The following is a 19,553-nucleotide window of genomic DNA, read 5'->3' as shown; positions in this document are numbered from 1 at the left end:
TTATTCCAAAAAGCCTTTTGTTGTTCTTCTATAGTGCAGAATGATTATATTATAAATCGGTGAATGGCAAATCAGTATTCTGAAACAGTTGTTAGAAACAACACAACTGTTGTCTTTTTGTTTGTTTTGTTTTTCAAGACAGGGTTTCTCTGTATTATTTTGGAGGCTGTCCTAGAACTCACTCTGTAGACCAGGCTGGCCTCGAACTCACAGAGATCCTCTTGCCTCTGCCTCCCAAGTGCTGGGATTAAAGGCGTGCGCCACCAACGCCCGGCACAACTGTTGTCTTAGTTTAAGTTTTTATTGCTGTGAAGAGACACCATGATCATGGCAACTCTTATAAAGAAAACATTTAGTTGGAGTGATAGTTTACAGTTTCAGAGGTTCAGTCCATTGTCTTCATGATGGGTATAGCATGATGTCCTTCAGGCAGTTGTAGTAGTGCTGCCTACATCTTGACCAGTAGCAGCAGGAAGATGGTTGGCTGTCATACTGACAAGTGTGAGCAAAAGAGAACTCAAAGCCTACCCCCACAATGACACACTTCCTCCAACAAGGTCACACCTCATAATAGTGCCACTCCCTTTGGGAGCCATTTTCTATCAAACTACCACACATGTCAACCAATATGTGACTTCATATTTGCAAATCTTTATGGTGCTTTCCAGGTTGAATGTGTTTGTAATAGGTTTAATATAAGCATGGTCTCTGAAATTTCTCAAAATAAGCTCATATGGCAGGCATAGATCAAAATGTGTTGCCTGTTAGTACTGTGAGTTCTGTTGCTGGAGTTTTCTTGTCTCACCAGGTCCCACAGCTGCTTCAGCCCCAAATAAGCACACAGAGACCTGTATTAATTATAAAACAGTTGACTGATGGCTAGGGTTTCTTATAGGCTAACTCTGTCTTAATTATTAACCCATAACTACTATGTATTTCTACATGACCTTATCTTACTGGAGAACGCCTGGTGTGTCCTATCTTCCCAGTCTCTACATGACATCTCTCTCTACCTACCTTTCCCAGAATTCTCCTCGTCTTCTAGTCCTGCCTATCTTCCTGCCTCTATTGGCCAAACTGTTTTGTTCATCAACTAATAAGAGAAACATATATACAGAAGTATATCCCTCATCAGGTTCTTTTTTTCTCTTGTTTTTTGAGATAGTGTCTCTCTATATGTAGCTCTGGCTGTCCTGGAACTCAATTTGTAGGCCAGACTGGCCTAGAACTTATAGATATCCACCTGCCTCTGTCTCCCAAATGCTGGGATTGAAGGTGTGTGCCACCATGCTTCTTTTCTTTTTAAATTGATTTCTTTTTTAATTACTTGTAAGATGTGTTTTTCAGAGACAGTGTGTGTGTGTGAGTGCACATGCATGTACACATGTGAGTTCTGGTGCATGTGGAGGCCATAGGTGTTAGATCTCTTGGTTCTGGAATTACAGATGGTTCTTAGCCTCCTGACATAGGCGTTAGAAATCTAACTCTGGTGCTCTGGAAGAGCAGTGTGCACTTCTGACTGCTGAACCAATAAATGTTACCATAATTACTGTGAACACATTCAGAACCATTCTTTTCAGAAAAAAATAAATATTGATTTGTTTTAGTGGAAAACGTTGTAGCTCATAGAGGTAGATATGAAAAGCTAGAAAATAATAATAAATCCTAAGGAAAATAATGACAGTCTTTATATGGGGAGGGGCACAGTGAGTATTTGTGTATGTGCAACATGTTGTACATGTATGTGTGTGCACCTGTATATGGAGGCTGAAAGTTGACTTCAGGTGTCTTTCTTTAAGACTTTCCACCTTATTTTTTGAGACAGTGTGCCTCACTGAACCTGAAGTCCTTGCCTGCCTCTCATTGGGATTATAGATGTACACTGCCAGTGTGACGTAGTCTTTTTAAACCATGTACCACAGTTGGGGTTCCTGCATGTCACTCCTGTCCCTGTTCTTAACCAAATCTTTTTTCTCCTTAGACCTCAGACTTTCCTGTTCTTGATCCCAGCTGGACTGCTCAGGAAGAAATGGCCCTTTTAGAAGCTGTAATGGACTGTGGCTTTGGAAACTGGTAAGGGTTTAGTGTTGGGTGTTCCTGTCCTATGGGCTCAGAAGAGAAACCACTGTGGAAATATAAAAGCAGAGTGCCTCAACAAGTGAAAAGCTCTGCAGCTCTGCTGCTTTCCTGATGACCAGGGACTCTGGGGCAGTTTCTCATCTGTGTACGCTTCTTCTAGGCCTGAAATACCTTCAGAACACAGGATGCTTAGTGGCTCATGACTGAGCAGTTCTCAGAGTTACTTTGGATCATCAACCCCAAGATTGCTCTTCCTGAGTTGTGGAGAAGTATAGGTTGCTGATTATTTCTCCCTTCTGTTTTTATAGATTTCTAGACACACAATACAGCTTTAAAAATGTGTGTGTACTTGTTAGGGCTTGAGGGTAGGAGTTTGCAGGGGGGCCCCCTCCCCCGTCCCATCGTGTGTGTGTGTGTGTGTGTGTGTGTGTGTGTGTGTGTGTGTGTGTGTGTGTGTGTGTGTGTGGTGTGTGGTGTGTGGTGTGTGGTGGCTGGAGAGATGTCAAATGTCCTTGATTTTGCTCTCCATGTTATTTTTTGAGACAAAGTCTCTCACTTGATCTGGAGGTTAATCTCCCAGATTTTACAATTTATGAACACTCATGCTGATAATTCTGTTTTGTGAAGTAGACAGCAGAGATGTTATTAAACATATTTTTTATTCATGAAGCATCTGAATCTTAGTGAGTTAAATTCTTTCTTGTTTTTCATAACTTGGTAGTGAAGGAACCTCCTGGATCTTCCCTGGTTGCTAGTGCTCATAGTACTTCCTTGTGTTATTAGGAGTGCTGCCCTCCTTATGTCCAGGGTCAAGTGGCAGACTAGAGCTCAGCTCACATTTTGTTTCCATTCATTTAGCACCTACACGTGATGAAAACACCGTATGTGTGGAGAGTACCAGAGATCACTTGTGAGCAGTTTACTAGTCATCTTGCCTGGGTGGAGAAGATACATATCTGAGTGTTAGAGCTTTTGCTCAGGATGTGTGAGTTATTTGGGTTCAATCCCCATCACTATGCAGGATTATCTAGTTGCTTCTGTATCCATTGTGGATAAGGGACTTGGCTTGGTGGTAAGAGCACAAAAAATTTAGGTTCCTGTCCTCGTGTGGGCTCTTTATCTATTAAAGGAATCAAACTGTCCACAGTTGACTGACGAACACAGCATCATAGTGATCCCCTAAGGAAGGGTTCTGTAAGAGTGAGCTTGCAGAGGGAACTAAGAGATTTACCTCTACCTCTGCATCACCTGAGGTAGGAGTCATCAGTCTCAGTATAAATTCTGGCTTTGAGCCCAGCGTTGGTAACACACACATTTAATCCCAGCACTTGGGAGGCAGAAGCAGGCGGATCTCTCTGAGTTTGAGGCTAGCCTGATCTACTAAGTGAATTCCAGGACAGGCTCCAAAACAATATAGAGAAACCCTGTCTCGAAAAACCAAAAAATAAAATAAAATTGTAAAGGGAAGCCTTCCCGCCAGCCTGGTTCCACAGCCGCATCAGTCCCAAATAAACACACAGTAGGCTGTTATGAAGCTGTTGGCCTTGCTTGTTTCTTACTGGCTAGCTCTGACTTAAGTATATATCCCATAATTGCTAATCTAAGTATTTCTCTTACTGGAGAGGTTTCCAGGCTTCCTACCCCATGGCATGGTGTTACATCTCGACTCCTTGTTTCTCCTTCCCAGAGTCCTCCTGGACTCCTAGTCCCACCTATCTTGGTTCCCTATTGGCCAACAGTGCTTTATTGACATATACACAGGACTTCCCCCATCATAAAATAAAAAAATAAGTAAATTCTGGCTTTGTCTTCTTTAGCAGGTATATTTTCTCTTAGGTGTCTTTTTTTTTTTATTCTATGAAATAAAAATAACAATACACTACAAGGCTGAGTGATGCAAAAGGTCAACGCAATATGGAATATAATATATTTATTTACCAGAATAAGAACTTACACACAAGGCACAAGCTGGGGAGTCAGAAGTGTGTCAGGCTTCCAATCGAGGAGAAGGATTTTGTTTCTCTTTCACTTCCTTTTATCTCCACCTGTCCTAAATTTCCTTATCCCCACCCTTAGGGTGGATAGCTTTGTGGGGCTCACCCCTACACAAGGCTAATACTAAGGTGATCTTAAATTATGTTTGGGTATTTGTATCTCAATGCCTTGCATATCCGTATGAATTCTAGTGAAGAAATGTCTGTTCATGACCTGTGTTTTGTATACTATAAGACATGCAGAAATAAAACTAGATTTATATACTTTTTTAAGACAGTCTCACTGTGTAGCCCTGGCTGGCCTGGAATTTTGTAAACCTGTAAACCAAGCTAGTCTCAATTTTGCAGAAATCCACCTGCCTCTAACCTCCAAGTGCTGGGATTTAAGGTGTGTGCCACCATGCCTGGCACTTTTCTACATTTTGTATGTTCCAAGATGGTTTCTGTTGTTACTAATAATCTTTTAAGTTTTTTAAGGGCTTTTTGTTTGCTTGTTTGTTTGTTTATTAGGTGTGTATGTGTCTATGTAAGTGTTTGTCACTCGTGTTCACATTCCAAAGAGGCCAGAAAAGGGAATGAGTGGAGTTACAGGCACTCGTTGACCACTGAAGGAATTATTTTTAACCTCTGAGCCAGCTCTCCAGCCCCCTTAAAAATGTTTTAAGTCACATTTATTATAGTGTATGTCTATGGGCACACACATGTGACGTTCAAAGGACAACTTGCAAGAATTGCTTCTCTCCTTCCAGAGAGGAGGCTGCTGCTGGTGGTGGTGGGGTCTTTTTTTTGTTTTGTTTTGTTTTTAGATAGGGTTCTCTCTATGCGGTCCTGGCTATCCTGGAACTCAGTATATAGGTCAGGCTTGCCTGGGTTTCATGAAGATCCTCCAGCCTCTACCTCCCAAGTTCTAAGATTAAAAGCATAAGCCACAACACCTGGCCTCTTTTTATTTGAAAGACACTGTCTCACTCTATAGCCCTGGCTGATCTAGAACTTGAAACTCACAGAGTACCTACCTCTACCTCCCCAGTGTTGATATTGTAGTCATTGCTACCATTTCCTTACTCTAAAGTAGCTTCTTGATTATAACATTTCTTTCTCTGGCCTACCTCAGGGAAATTTATAGGTGATGTTGATGATGATATTTGAAACAAGGTTTCATGTGTCTATCTCAGACTGACCTTTGAACAGAATATGCAGCCAAAGATTGACCTTGAATTTCTGACACTTCTGCCTCTACCTCTTTTGTATTGGGATTATAGGTGTGTACCACCATGTCTGGGCTTCATGCATTCTAGGCGAAAGTACTTGACCAACTAAGCTACATACCCAGCTTGGAAATTACTGGGTCAAAAAATAGCCATCATCCTTTCAGTGGAAAGGAAAGGTCCCTTTATTGTTTCTCTATCTTGAAGTAGCAAGATTTGGAACATCAGATGGCACGAGTATCAGTGATATATCTGTCTCACTGTTGTTTTGCTGACACCTACTTGGAAGTATCAGATGATTGCTTTTATATTGACTTGACTACAAATATGGAATGAACAAACCAAGCTTTCGGTGGTCTATATCAGTAAGAAAACTACTCTCTGCTCTTTTTCCACATTGTTTTAGGCAGGATGTAGCTAATCAGATGTGCACCAAAACCAAAGAGGAATGTGAGAAGCACTACATGAAGCATTTCATCAATAACCCTCTGTTTGCATCCACCCTGCTAACCCTGAAGCAAGCTGAGGCAGCCAAAACTGCTGACACAGCCATTCCGTTTCACTGTAAGTGCCTGCCTATTTGGGTAAGAGGTACTTAAACCATTCTTGGGCTCTGTTTCCATAGCAGATAAACAGTGATGTGATGACTTGGACAGATAAAGAGCTTCTAGAAGGTAAGAGAGTTTGGTATGATAGCTATTGAGTCAGGGCTATGATATGGCAAAGAAAGAGCACATCCCAGAGGTCAGAGTAGCAGCCTTCCACTCTGGATCTCTTGCAATATATTAGTTAACATTAATTAACGGTTGCTTCTGTAAGATGTTATGTTAAAAAGGGGCCAGTCTATCTATGCTGTCTTTGTTATAAGCCTTCTTATGGTACCTGTGGTAAGAGTTGCTTACCAGTATTCATTATTGCCTCAGTGTTAAGTCCAAGGAGTAGTTTTTTCTTTTTATTCACTTGGTTATGGCAGTGAAGGCAATTTTTTTAAATCTTTTGTGCCTGTGGGGATCAGTGGGTCTTTTAATACAGTGTAACCAGAACCTGATTAATTACAAACAGGCATCTTCCGTGAATGGTCCCAGAACACTAGTGATATATACATGCTTCCCCACTGGCCTGCCTTTCTTCATTTCTGGGAAACAACTCTTAGCTGACTACCTCAGAGATTACTGATAACTCCTACTTGGATAGCACTCTGGATGTTAGCACTTTCTTTGAGTCTATTAAGCCTATTTCTTATGAACAGCAACTCAGTGAAATAATTAGAACAGATGCTTTTGTGTTACACACAAGGAATCTGAGATTGTAAAAGGTTGAATAATTTGTACAAAGTTGTGGAACTGGTGTGGGCTGGCACTGGGACCCAGTTTGATTAACTTCAAAATCCAGGATGTTTTGCTTCTTGGTTAGATGAGATCTGTAAGTGGATAGTGGTCCTAAAGATCAAAGGAGCAGGACACTGACAGGATACTTGAATTCTATACAACATTGAAGGAAAATACCCTTGTTCCATTTTTCAATCATTTTAGGAAAGCAAAAACCAGAGGGCAAGGCTACAGAGTGTCTGAGAGGGAAAGGCACCTGCCATCAAGCGTGACCTAAATTCAGTCCCTGGCACTCGCATGGTGGAAGGAGAGAACGGACTTCTGCAAGTTGTCCTCTGACCTCTGGATGCATGCCATTGCGCATGCCTGCCTGCACAAATACATGCAAATCAGAGGATATTTTGGGAGAATTCCTTCAGACTTAATTTCCTTCATTAGGAAATCAATCTGGGGTTTGGTGTGCATGGTGGCATATGACTATAACCCCATGATTGCCACTTGGGAAGCTGAGGCCTGAGGATTGGGAGTTTGGGAGTAGTGTAGAATATATAATGAATTTTAAACTTCTGTCTCAGCACAAAATAAAAACACCACCAGCACTTGGGAGGAAGAGGCAGGTAGATCTTTTTAAAGTCAGCCTAGTCCACATAGCAAGTGATAGCCAGAGCTACATAGAGAGAAGACCCTATCCCCCCCCCACAGGCTAACGAGGCTGTTGGGTTTTTTTTCATAATTACCTTTTCATTCTTTCTAAAACTTTTGAATTTATTCTTAGATCCTTTTTCTCAAAGAAATGTTTCAGAGTTGAATGTGGTGCCTGACACCTGTAACTCAGCATTCAGCAGGCTGAGGCAAGAGAATCACAAGAGTTTGAGGCCACCCTAGCATTTAGTGATGCCCTGCCTTGGCATTTCCTGGACCTCGTTGTATAGCTAAGTGTGCCCTTGATCTGATCTTTCTGCTTCTGCCTCTCAGGTGCTAGGATAAAGGCATGTGCCTTCATACTCTGAGAAACTCTGTTTTGTTTTTGTTGTTATTGTTAATTTTTGGTTGGTTTGTTTATTTTGGGGGGGCTTGTTTGTTAAATTAGCAAGTCTTTTCATTGGCCATCACCTCACAAATAATGACATAGAAACTTATTAATTATAAAAGCTTGGCCTTTAGCTTAGGTTGTCTCAACTAGCTGTTATAAATTAAATTAACCCATTTATATTAATCCACGTTCTGCCACATGGTGTTATCTGGCTGTTGACCAGGCCTTTCTTCTTCACAGAGTCCTCTCTGCCCAGGAAGTCCCACCTAACTTCTTCCTGTCTAGCTAGTGGCATTCAGCTCTTTATTAAACCAATCAGAAGGCACCTTGGCAAAGAAACATCTTTACAGTGTAAACAAATATTCAGCAACAGTTTGTTTTTGTTTTTAAATCCAAACTTTAAAGACGTTTATTTGACATTTTATTAAGAAAAACCCATTGTTTGTTGCAGCTACAGATGACCCTCCCCGGCCTGCTTTTGACTCATTGTTGTCTCGGGACATGGCAGGATACATGCCAGCTCGGGCAGATTTCATTGAGGTAACAAAAACTTGTTTCTAGCATACAATAAGGAAAAACTTACTTTTGTTTCTGGGAGAGTTTTTAAGGCATTGTTATTTCCAGGCCTTTCCTTTTTCATTGTGACCACTTGTGGAGGGAGCAGTGACACTTTTGAGGGGGAGCCAGCCTCCCAGGTGGAGTTGTATTGCTCCCACCATCTTGGTAGGTGTGAAATTTCTGCAGTTGTCATTCCATAGCAAGGGGTTTTCAAGCTTGTGCTATATCAGGGCCAGGTTACATTTTAAGTTTTTTAAATTATTCAGTTTCTGTTGCAACCAAACTTAGCTGTTATTGTGTAAAAATAGCACAGAAACATTATGAGTTTTAGTTTTAGATAAGCCTGGGCTGTGTAATGAGAAAGGAAGGAAGGAAAGAAAGAAGGAAAGAAGGAAGGGAACATAGATAACATATAAACAAAAGGATATGTCTGTGTTCCAGTGAAAGCTTATTTCCCAAGTAGGCAGTGAGGAGTGGTAGCTGAGTCCTGCATTATATGTATGCATGTGTCCTTTAAAACTATTTCATTAAGCCGGGTGTGGTGGCACGTACCTTTAGTCCCAGAGCTCAGGAGGCAGAGGCAGGCAGATCTTTGTGAGTTTGAGGCCTACCTTTTCTACAAAGCAAAGTCCAGGACAACTAGGGCTGTTACACAGAGAAATCCTGTCTTTGAAGGAAAAAACTATTTCATTCAAACTATTTTCTGCATTTATCCATGGAATTAAAATAAGTGTGGAAGTAGTCATAAGATTTTAATTTGCAGTCAGGTGGTGATGGTGATGCACACCTTTAATCCCAGCACTTGAGAAGCAGAGGCACGGTTCAAGACCAGCCCAGCTTAGGGAGTGAATTCTAGGATAGCCAGGGCTACACATTGCACATCTGTCTCAAGCAAAAACAAAAGCAAAATTTAGCTTGCTATCTGATGTCATCTGCAGTGCTCTTGGGGATAGGTTGTTAAACTAGAACCCGGCTCGCCATACCCAGTTGGTCATTTTGTTCATGGCAGGTGGTAGTGCAGAATGCTCCAGTCACCCTCTTCTCTGAACTGTCCTCAAATAGACTGAACTGTTCTTAGTGTATAAGCGATATTGGGGCTAAACAGATCTCTCAAAGGGTGATAAAAAAGAAAATGAATTAATTCTTACCAGAATATTTAAAGGCCTAACAAAGATTCTCTTTGGAATGAGCAGACTATTAAACATTTTTAAACAATAGGCTTGTCTTTGTTCCTAATATTATGCTATCCCAGCTCTTTGTTTTCATGACTGCCAAAAGTCTCTCAGATTTTTCCTATAATTTTTCTCTTAGAGCAGTATCTTTGCCTTTTATCCAATTTAGTACTTAGCAAATATTGGCTCAAGAATTTCCTCTTTGCCCCTAAAGCATAGCTATTGTAAAGACATTACTCAAAACTGTTGGGTTTGGATGTTTTTTCCCCCTCTAACAGGAGTTTGACAATTACGCAGAATGGGACTTAAGAGACATTGATTTTGTTGAAGACGACTCAGACATCTTACATGGTAATGTTTATCACATGCTTATTGAATACAAATATTGATGACGTTGTGCTGTGTGCTAGGATAAGGATTAGTAAAACATGTCCTCTGCCCGTAGCAAATTCAGAGCTTAGTGGTTGGGCTGGTGACATGGCTCAGTGGTAGAGAATGCCCTAGGCCCTAGTTTGAACTCAGGTACTACAAAAAAAGCAAAATCTACTAGCTAAGTTACTGAACTTAACCTCTTGTCAAGTTTTGGCCCATTTGAATGACTTGTGATGATAGTAAGAATATTGATTACATAATAGTACTTGGGACTGTCTAGTCCCTTGAGCTGAGGGAAGCCCATGTTGAGGTAATTAAGTGGCCCTTGGTTGCTTAGATGGTAGGGAAATAGTACACACCTTGGGTTTCAGTTACAACTGCAAATACTGAATGTTCATCATCATTTGTGAACAAGTAGTTAGGAAATGGTCTTTTTTGTTTGTTTGTTTGTTTGTTTTCTTTCCTTTTTTGTTTTTAAATTTGTGTTTGTTTGTTTCAAAACATGGATTTTCTGTGTAGCCCTGGCTGGCCTGGAACTCACTCTGTAGACCTGGCTAGCCTGGAACTTACAGAGATCCTCTTGCCTCTGCTTTCCAGGTGCAGGCATTAAAGGGATGTGTTATCAGGATGAAATGGTCATTCTTTTTTTTTTTTTTTTTTTGGAACATTTTTTAGATTTATTTATTTAGTATACAGAGTCTGTCTGTATGCCCACAGGCCAGAAGAGGGTGCCAGATCTCATTGGGAATTGAACTCAGGTCCTCTGGAAGAACAGCTGATGCTCTTGACCTCTGAGCCGTATCTCCAGCCTTGGAAATGGTCATTCTTCAAGGGTGTACTTTAGATCAAAATTGGGAGTTCTTGTTTCTCAGAACTGTTAATTTTAAATTTTATTATTGTTGCTATTACTTAGATATACATTGTACTCTGTGTGTGTATGTGTCTGTATGTACGTATGTATGTATACCTGTACACACCTATCTGGAGGTCAGAGGACAACCTCAGGTGTCATTCCTCAGGTGCAGTACTTTCATTTTATTTTGAGACAGAGTCTCTTACTCTAGCTGGAACTTTTGCCAAGTAGACTAGACTAGATAGCCAGTGAGTCCTGGGGATATGGTTGTCTCTATCTTCCCAGGAATATAAGTATCTGCTACCCAGTCCTGCTTTTCTTTTATGTAGGTTCAGATTAAGAGCTTTACCAGCTGAACTATTTCCCATAGCTCCCCCTTTCCTTTTTAAAAATGGAGACGTGTCTTATATAGTCTAGGATCTCACACTTATAGCCAAAATGATCTTGAATGCCTGATACTCCTATGCCCACCTCCTAAGTGTTACAATCACTGGGGTGTATCGTCTTTCTCCCACACTAGAGATTGACGGTTGTGAACTGTATGATATACTGTGGCTCTGCTTCTTCCTCTGGATTGTTGGTACATTGGTTCATGAGAGTAGAGAGAGCAGAAGCGGTTTGGAAGGCTGTGCGTTCCACAGAGAACACCCTCTGGGAGATGACTTCATTGAATCAGCTCAGCTTTATTCCAGAGTATAGGAAATACCTAATAAGATTGGGAAGCCTGGGGACAAACCCTGATTTGCATTAAGTAGTGCAGTCCTATCTTGAGGTTTCTTATGTGGCAGCAGGGTCCTATAGCAAAGCTTCTAGTATAAGTCTTAGTTACCATAGTACAGCAGGGGAGGCTTCTAGCAGGGAACTATGCCAAGGGTCATGCTAAAGATAAATCAGCCACCTGGCAGTGGTGGCTCACACCTTTAATCCCAGTACTTGGGATTAAAGTTTGATCTCTATTGAGTTTGAGGCCAGCCTGGTCTACAGAACTATTTCCAGGACAGCTAGAGCTGTTACACAGAGAAACCCTGCCTCAAAAAACAAAAACAAAGCAAAACAAAAAGATAAATCAGCTGGGCGGTGGTGGCGCACGCCTTTAATCCCAGCACTCGGGAGGCAGAGGCAGGCGGATCTCTGTGAGTTCGAGGCCAGGCTGGACTGACAGCCTCCAAAACAGTACAGAGAAACCCTGTCTCGTAAAAACCAAAAAAAAAAAAAAAAAAAGGTTAATCAGGCACCCGGGCTTAGAGACAACGTTCAGATAACGTCCATTTACTGGGCAAGTAGAGAGCAGGAAGTCTCTCTGAGGAGGAAGTTCCCATGACATCGAGCTTTGGAAAAAACTGTCAGGCCATGGTGGACTGTGACTTCTGACCAGCAGGGCCTTCCAACAGTATACAAATAGGTGCTTTTAAAGAGAATATTTTGGAAACAATGGAGATCATTGGTCCTGGCAGTACCATGAAGGTGACTTGATTCTGGCTCTGAACTCTTACAGTAGCTTCTCTGGCAGCATGACCATGGCTGGCAAATGTTGCCCCAGCCATCTCGTAGAACACCAAGTGAAAAGGCTTCCAGGAGCCCAGGAAGACTCAAGAAGGAACAAGAAGGAGCTTTTAAGCATACCTGGCACACAGAGGGGCACAGATTGGTGAGAATCAGGACATTGATTCAAGCTTGGGCTTGCTTGTGAGTCATTGTAGAATCTTGGGCAAGTCTTTGGAGTCCTGCTTACTGTTTCTCTGTGTCCCATATCAGTAAAGAATGAGTGACACTGATTAGTCAGGGTGTACATGTTTCCAGTGAATAATGGTGTGCAATGCAGATTGGTGTTGTTATTCCATACCATTGTATTCTTAATATGACTGAGCATTAACAACATTCCTTCTAGGCTCCCTCACTCAAAACTACTAAAAGGAATGTGGGTTTATGCTAATAAGCTCTTTCTTTGTGTCACCCAAAGATTTGCATTGATTCATGGACTCTGTCCAGTAAAGTTGGCTTTGTGGTCCATTAGAGAGGCATGGGATACAATAGGGAGATAGTTAATTGCATTCCAAGTATACCAGAAAGTTCCCAGCATAGGCCCAGGAAATGAATGTCCAATGAAGCAATGTCTGAGGAAAATAAGGAAGTTCTGCAATCTTGTAAGTGGTACCGTCTCCTACTTTGTTGAAATAAGCTATTACTGATTCAGGAAAAAAAACAGAAGACTCATTAACACGGCACTCTGGTCTTGTGACACTGTGAGATTTCTAGGCAGATGCTTGCCTCCATTCATCTGTGAAAATCTCTAAATGTCACTTTCCCCTAAGTGTCCCACCATCCAGAGCTTATGGATAGAGCCCAGAAGCAGGCAAGTTGGAGGCATCAGGCACTATGTGCTGAGTCAGTGTTTGCAGTGATTCACAGGGTTATATGTTTGTGTTCTGCCCTCTTGCTGGTTGGTTTCAGATACTGTGTAGCCATTGCTGGCTTAGAACTTGCTGTGTAGACTAGGCTGTCTTGGGCTCCTGTTGTGTCTGACTGCTTTTCAAGTGCTGATATTTCATTCATGCGCCACCATGCCAAACTTTCATGCCCCCTCTATGTAGAAAACTAATTTTATCAAGGTTTTCCTTTTTCTCAGTCCGTTTTTATTTTTCAGAGTGTATTTCTTTGATTTAAATTTCCGGTTTCAGACAGATGTTCAGCTGGTCACTGCCGTCACTTGTTACTGTTCCTCGTTTATAGTTATCTAACTGTTTATGCTTAAGGCAGTTTAGATAAATACTATATCAATAATAATATCTAGCATATATTTTATTTACTGTTTGCCAGGTACTATTTTAAGCCCTTCACCTGTATGAAAAATTTTTTTTCTGTTGGGACAGGGTATTGCTATATAATCCAGGCTTAATCTCAAACTCTTCATCTTTCTTCTTTAGTCTCCTGAATGCTGGGTTTGTAGGTGTACACCACCTCACCCAGCTCTGTGAGATCGTTTAATACTTATAGAACCCTATGAGTTGCAAGTTACCATTATGTCTATTTTACAGATGAAGAAATTGGAGCATGGAAAGGTCAAATGTTCACCTGCTATATACAGGCAGCAATCCCACAGTGTGTTCTTAGCATTGGATAATACTATCTAGTTTTTTTTTGGTTTGGGGTTTTTTGTTTGTTTTGTTTTGTTTCTGTATTTTTTTGGGTGAGGATTACTATCTGTTTACCTATGTGTGTGTGTATGTGTGTGCACGTGTGTATGCCATGACACTAATATGGAGGTCAGAGGACAGCTTGCAGGAGTTAGTTCTCTTTTCCACCATGTAAGTTTCAGGGGTCAAACTCATATTGTCAGGTTTGGTGCTGAGTCTTTACCCACTGAACCATTTCACTGCTCCTTATGTTTTATTTTATTTATTTTAAAAATAATTTATTTAACTTTATGTGCATTGGTATGAAGATATAGGATCTCCTGGAACTGGAGTTGCAGTTGTGAGCTGCCATGTGGGTGCTGGGAATTAAACCCAGGTCCTAGAAGACCATCCGGTACTCCTAGCTGCTGAACCATCTCTCCAGCCCTTTTTATTTATTTATTTATTTATTTACTTACTTATTTATTTATTTAAATTAGGGTTTTGCACTGTAGCCTAAGCTGGCCTCAGACTTATGGCTATGCTCCCGGGTTGGCCTTCCAAGTGCTAGGAATCCAGATGAGAGTCATCACAGCTACTGCATTCACTCTTCGTGTTATTACTTAATGTTTTTGTTGCTTTTTTTTTTCTTCTGTGTCCCACGTTTATAGTCTTGTATAGCTGCACCACACTGAGAGGTAGGAATAGATAATGTTCCCTTTTTACATTCAAATAATTATGCAAAGCTAAGTAATTTTCCTCTGGCTTCCTACTAGCTGACTTTAACTATTAGGCCAATAGTTTTCCATTGATAGAATTATATTTGTGCATCTTGGCCAAAACCTTGCAAGGGCAAGATGACTTTTTTTTTTTTTTTTTTTGGTTTTTCAAGACAGGGTTTCTCTGTATTGTTTTGGAGGCTGTCCTGGAACTCACTCTGTAGACCAGGCTGGCCTCGAACTCACAGAGATCCGCCTGCCTCTGCCTCCCGAGTGCTGGGATTAAAGGCGTGCGCCACCAACGCCCGGCTCAAGATGACTATTTTTATTGTAATTATTTATTTTATTTTCTGAGACAGGGTTTCTCTGTGTATACGTATCCCTGGCTGTCCTAGAACTCAGTCTATAGACCAGGCTGGCCTCAAGCTCAGAGATCCACCTGCCTCTGTCTCTCAAGTACTGAGATTAAAGGTGTGCACCACCACACTTGGCCCTTTTTGAATGAACAGTGTGTGTGTGTGTCCGTCCGTCCGTCCGTCTGTCCGTCCATATGTGCATATGGTGTACATACCCATGTGTGTTCATGAGGAGGCAAGAGGAGAATGTCAGTGTCTTCCTCAGTCTCTCTCTGCCTTACTTTTTTGAGACATTCTCTCATTAAACCCATAGGCTAGCTGGTCAGCAAGCTCCAGGGATCTGTCCATCTCTGCTCTTGTAGACACATGCAGCCATGCCCAGCTTTTACCTGAGTTCTGTAGATTTGATCTCTGGTCGTTTTGCTTTCATAACAGTCACTCTTATCCACGGAGCCTCTCTTTGTTGTTGTTTTGGGTTTAGATTTCTTTGAGACAGGGTTTCTCTGTGTAGCTGTGGCTGTCCTGAAACTCGAGTATTAGAATTAAAGGCACCGCCGCCCAGTTGCCTTTTTATTTTATGCATGATGTGGTGGCAAACATCTTTAATTCCAGCACTCAAGAGACAGAGGCAGGAGGATCTCCAAGTTTGAGGTCAGCCTGGTTTATGTAGTGAGTTCCAGGGCTACATAGAAATCTTATCTCAAAAGTGCCCCCCCAGCTTTATTTTTGCTATTTCTAATTATGTTTATTTGTATGTATGCATGTTATGTGCATGTGAGTGCAGGTACCTACAGATGTCAGGGTGTCAGATCCCCTGGAGCTTCATTGACAAGCCTTTTGTTGTTGTTTTGAGACAGCTCTGGCTGTCCCTTAACTTGCTCTGTAGACCAGGCTGGCCTCAAACTCACAGAGCTCCACCTGCCTCTGCCTCCCAAGGGCTGGGAGTAAAGGCGAGTGACAGCACAGCTGGCTCAGTTACAAGCCGTTTTGAACTAGCAGACATGGGTACCAGGCTCTTGACCTCTGAGCCATGTATCTGTCTCTTCAGTCTCACCCCACCCCCCTTTATTTTTGAGGCAGAGTCTCTTATTAAACAAGCTGGCCTCAGACTCTCGTGGAGAATGACCTTGAACCTAATCCTCCTGCCTCAGCCTCCTAAGTACTGGGATTACAGGTGAGATTTAGAAAGCTTTGCTTCTGAGGAACCTCAGTCATGGGTCTGACTGTGTTTGTGCCCTTGCAGTGAGGATTCTGGTGGCCTCTCTGCAGTTCAGTCCTCTCCACTGATTTTCTTGCCAAGCAAGCAGTAAGTGCCTTCTGTCAAGAAAACAGAAACATGTTGCTAGCTATTTTGAACAATGTTAGAAATACATTGCAGTGGGAAGGAGCTGCCTCTGTCTTCTGCCCACTTCTTGAAATATTTTAAGGCCAGCCATTTGGAAACTATCAGTCCCTAGTGTAATCACAGGGCGACTATTCTTCCCCGCAAGCTGAGATTTCAGGGCCTGGTGTCAGTGGGTACATTCTAGGTGGTTCTATTTAGTGGTCTCTGACTGGTTTTTCTGACAACTCGTACTTGGAGCTCCAAGTTGCTTGGAGTGGAATGTGAGTTAGTGACACTGTTTCACTGTGCCTGCTCTGTGCCTCCCTGGGTAGTTCCTGCTGTTAAGATCTTGCAATCTGCGTTGTTGAGTGTGCTTTATAAGGAAAGGGGGTAGTTTCAAATACTAATTTTTCTCTGGGAGAATTGCAGTTCTCCTCCCATTGCTGCTATTTCTTTTCTTTCCTTGTTGCATGGAGCCAGTGGCATGATCAAGCAGTAGACCCAGTTGTTAGCAATATTTATTTATAGATTATTTTTGTAGTACAGTCTCAAGGCTTTTTCTGTTTTAATTTAGTCATTCCTACACAAGTCTTGGGAAACAACATGGTAAAGTTAGTGTTTTACAAAATTACAGAAATATTTTTATCAAAAGTATTCCTAATTCGTGCTAGGTGGTAGCGGTGGCACATGCCTTTAGTCCCAGCACTCAAGACACAGAAGCAGGCAGATCTCTGTGAGTTTGAGGCCAGCCTGTTCTACAGAGTCAGTTCTAGGACAGCCTCCAAAGCTGCACAGAAAAACCCTGTCTCGAAAAACAAAACAAAAACAGTATCTCTAATTTGCACTGATCTCCAAGATACTAAATGCATAGATACTGAAGTGAAGCACACAGAACATAAACGTGAGTTCTCCAAGTATTTATGCTACTCTTACTTTTGTTCCTTCCGTTTGGAATTGTTACTTCTCAGTCCTTCCATTTTAGTAAGAAACTTCATTATAAACTTTGTATGTGTTCATGCCACATGTCAGAGACACTTCCTTTCAGATCCCCTTCTCTTCCACAGCCTACCTGCCAACCCTCTGTTTACAGAGGCAGGGTGTGGATTGCCCTGGGGTAGCAGAACTGTTACATGGAACAAGCCCCAAATCAAGAAAGATTTCATTCTTAAAAGTTTGTAATGCTGCCAGGCAGTGGTGGCACACGCCTTGATCCCAGCACTGGGGAGGCAGAAACAGGCAGATCTCTGTGAGTTTGACGGCAACCAGGTCCTGGTGAGTTCTAGGCCAGCTAGAGCCACATAATAAGAGTGTCTCCAGGAAGGGAGGGAGGGAAAGGAAGGAAGGAAGGCCCACCAGTTTGTTACCTAAAGATCTGAAAACCCATCCATCTCCTTAAATACATACATATTTAAGACATTGAGACAGGTTTTCATATAGCATAGACTGAACTGGAATGCTAATACTTTTGTCACTATCTTCCAAGTGTTAGAAGGATTGCATATATATTTTACCATGTCCAGCTAAAATTTATTATATTGCCCCCAGCCTACCAGGATTGTATGTAGTTTGAAACTTTTATTTGCCTTCATACACTAAAAGAAGTCATTATATCCGATACTTCATTGGTCCTTTTTGCCTTCTATCATATAGTCTGGTTTGAGTAGAAATGTGGGGTTCAGACTGTCTCTGTGGAGGGACCTTCAGGAACTACTGCTGGGAAATATAGCTGGGCCTTGAGGAGGCCAGATAAGGTCTTACTTGCTGTGCTTAATAAGATTTTGTGTGAATAAAGTGTTTAAAACTAATAGGACATAACCCATTGCTGTCCTAGGCTAACCTTGAACTTGGATCTCTGTACTAGGGTTAAAGATGAGATTGCATTGCTTTTGCGTTGTCAGCATTCCAGGGGCTCTGGGCTCTAATTTTGAATGAAGATAAATGTATATTTCCATACATAGTCAAATTCATTGTAGAAAAGCTGGTCTTTTTTTGTTTTTTGTTTTGTTTTTGTTTTTACGAGACAGAGTTTCTCTGTATTGTTTTGGAGGCTGTCGGTCCAGCTCGGCCTCGACCTCACAGAGATCCGCCTGCCTCTGCCTCCCGAGTGCTGGGATTAAAGGCGTGCGCCACCACCGCCCGGCGCTGGTCTATTTTTAAAGATTATATTTCCTGACACTTGGATTGGGCACTTGGGTTGTTAAAAAGACATGTGGCAGATAGCTTTGCAATGCTGGGACTTCTTCCTTCCATGAATGTATTCAGTAATGAACACACACTATATTATACAAAGCTTAAGGAGGCAACAAGTTCTTAAGAACATACTGAAGTCATTAAGGTACTTTCAGACTCCAAACAGAAGGGTGGTTATTAAGCAGTGTTGTGCTAAGTTATGTCTTACTCATGGTTTCTTCTAGAATTGCTAATAATTAGTCTTCATTTTTTAACCCTAGAGGTCTTCTAAGTATAAACTGCCTGTGGGTTTTTTAAAAGACTAAATTTTTTATTAATATACTATTAATAAGCCAAATTTAGGATAGGGGTAATAAAGAAAGTAAAGCTACTAACGAATAGTCAGAACGTGGAAGTCTTACTATTTTTCTGAGACAGGGTTTCTCTTTGTAGCCTGGCTGTTCTGGAACTCAGTCTGTGGACTAGGTTGACCTCAAATTCAGAGATCCACTTACCTCTGCGTCCCAAGTGCAGAGAATTAAAGACATGAGACACCATGCCCAGCTTCATTGTTTTTCTTACAGCTCTAGACCCAGGTCACCTGTATTTAGATCCCTGATCTGTTCTTAGCAGCTGTGTGATCTGGGGCTGGTGCTTTCTGAGTATGGTACAGAGAGCGTATGAGGGAATGAGAGGAAACAAGACAGTGGAAGGCAGTTTAAACCGTGTAGACCTTGAGTTCCTGTTAAGGGGGGTTAGGGAGGTAGGTGTAACTGAAGAATTGGAAGCATAGGAACTGTACCATCAAATTATGTTGTAAAATAATACTCTCAGTACCATTTGGAGGAAGGGAGTTGAAGAAGGCAGGAACCATAGTCAGTAAGTCTGATAATGTACTGTAAGGAGGCATCAGGACGATATGCCTGAGCTGAGTGATGGTATTGGAAAGAGATACGCAGGGCAAACATTAGATGTTTAGATAAGACTCTAGCTAGCTATGTAGGAAGAGGGGAAAGAAGTACCAGGTTGGTTTCTGTCTTAGACAACTAGCTTTCCTGTAATGCTGTTAACTGAGGTAGGAGTTTTTTTTTTTAAGATGGGAAAGAGGCAGAATATGTAAGATTGCAATGGAAGCTATGTAAACAGGGATATCCAAGAGAATGTGATGCTTAAAATAGTTGTGAGAGTTTTAGATAGTATAGTCTGATGAAACTTGGAACCCTGAGAGCCAAAGAGCTTGTAGAAGTGAGGCGAGGAGTGAAAAGAGAGGCCAGA

The 19,553-nt window shown here is 41.6% G+C and overlaps 1 protein-coding gene across 3 annotated transcripts in view; it reads left to right on the top strand.

Moving 5' to 3' along the window:
- Tada2a (transcriptional adaptor 2A) overlaps nt 1-19,553 on the top strand; it is a 48,474-nt gene that overhangs the window by 15,518 nt on the left and 13,403 nt on the right. For all 3 annotated transcript variants that reach the window (XM_040749370.1, XM_040749368.1, XM_040749369.1), the window contains 4 exons: nt 1,982-2,073; nt 5,688-5,845; nt 8,094-8,182; nt 9,651-9,723. In XM_040749370.1, coding sequence (XP_040605304.1) covers nt 1,982-2,073; nt 5,688-5,845; nt 8,094-8,182; nt 9,651-9,723 — 412 coding nt within the window. The remainder of the gene's footprint in view (nt 1-1,981; nt 2,074-5,687; nt 5,846-8,093; nt 8,183-9,650; nt 9,724-19,553) is intronic.

The sequence above is a fragment of the Mesocricetus auratus genome, unplaced genomic scaffold (assembly GCF_017639785.1).
Source record: "Mesocricetus auratus isolate SY011 unplaced genomic scaffold, BCM_Maur_2.0 Super-Scaffold_100007, whole genome shotgun sequence".
NCBI lineage: Eukaryota > Metazoa > Chordata > Mammalia > Rodentia > Cricetidae > Mesocricetus > Mesocricetus auratus.
Note: the sequence above shows the minus strand (reverse complement) of the source record. Positions and strands in the feature narration are given on the sequence as shown.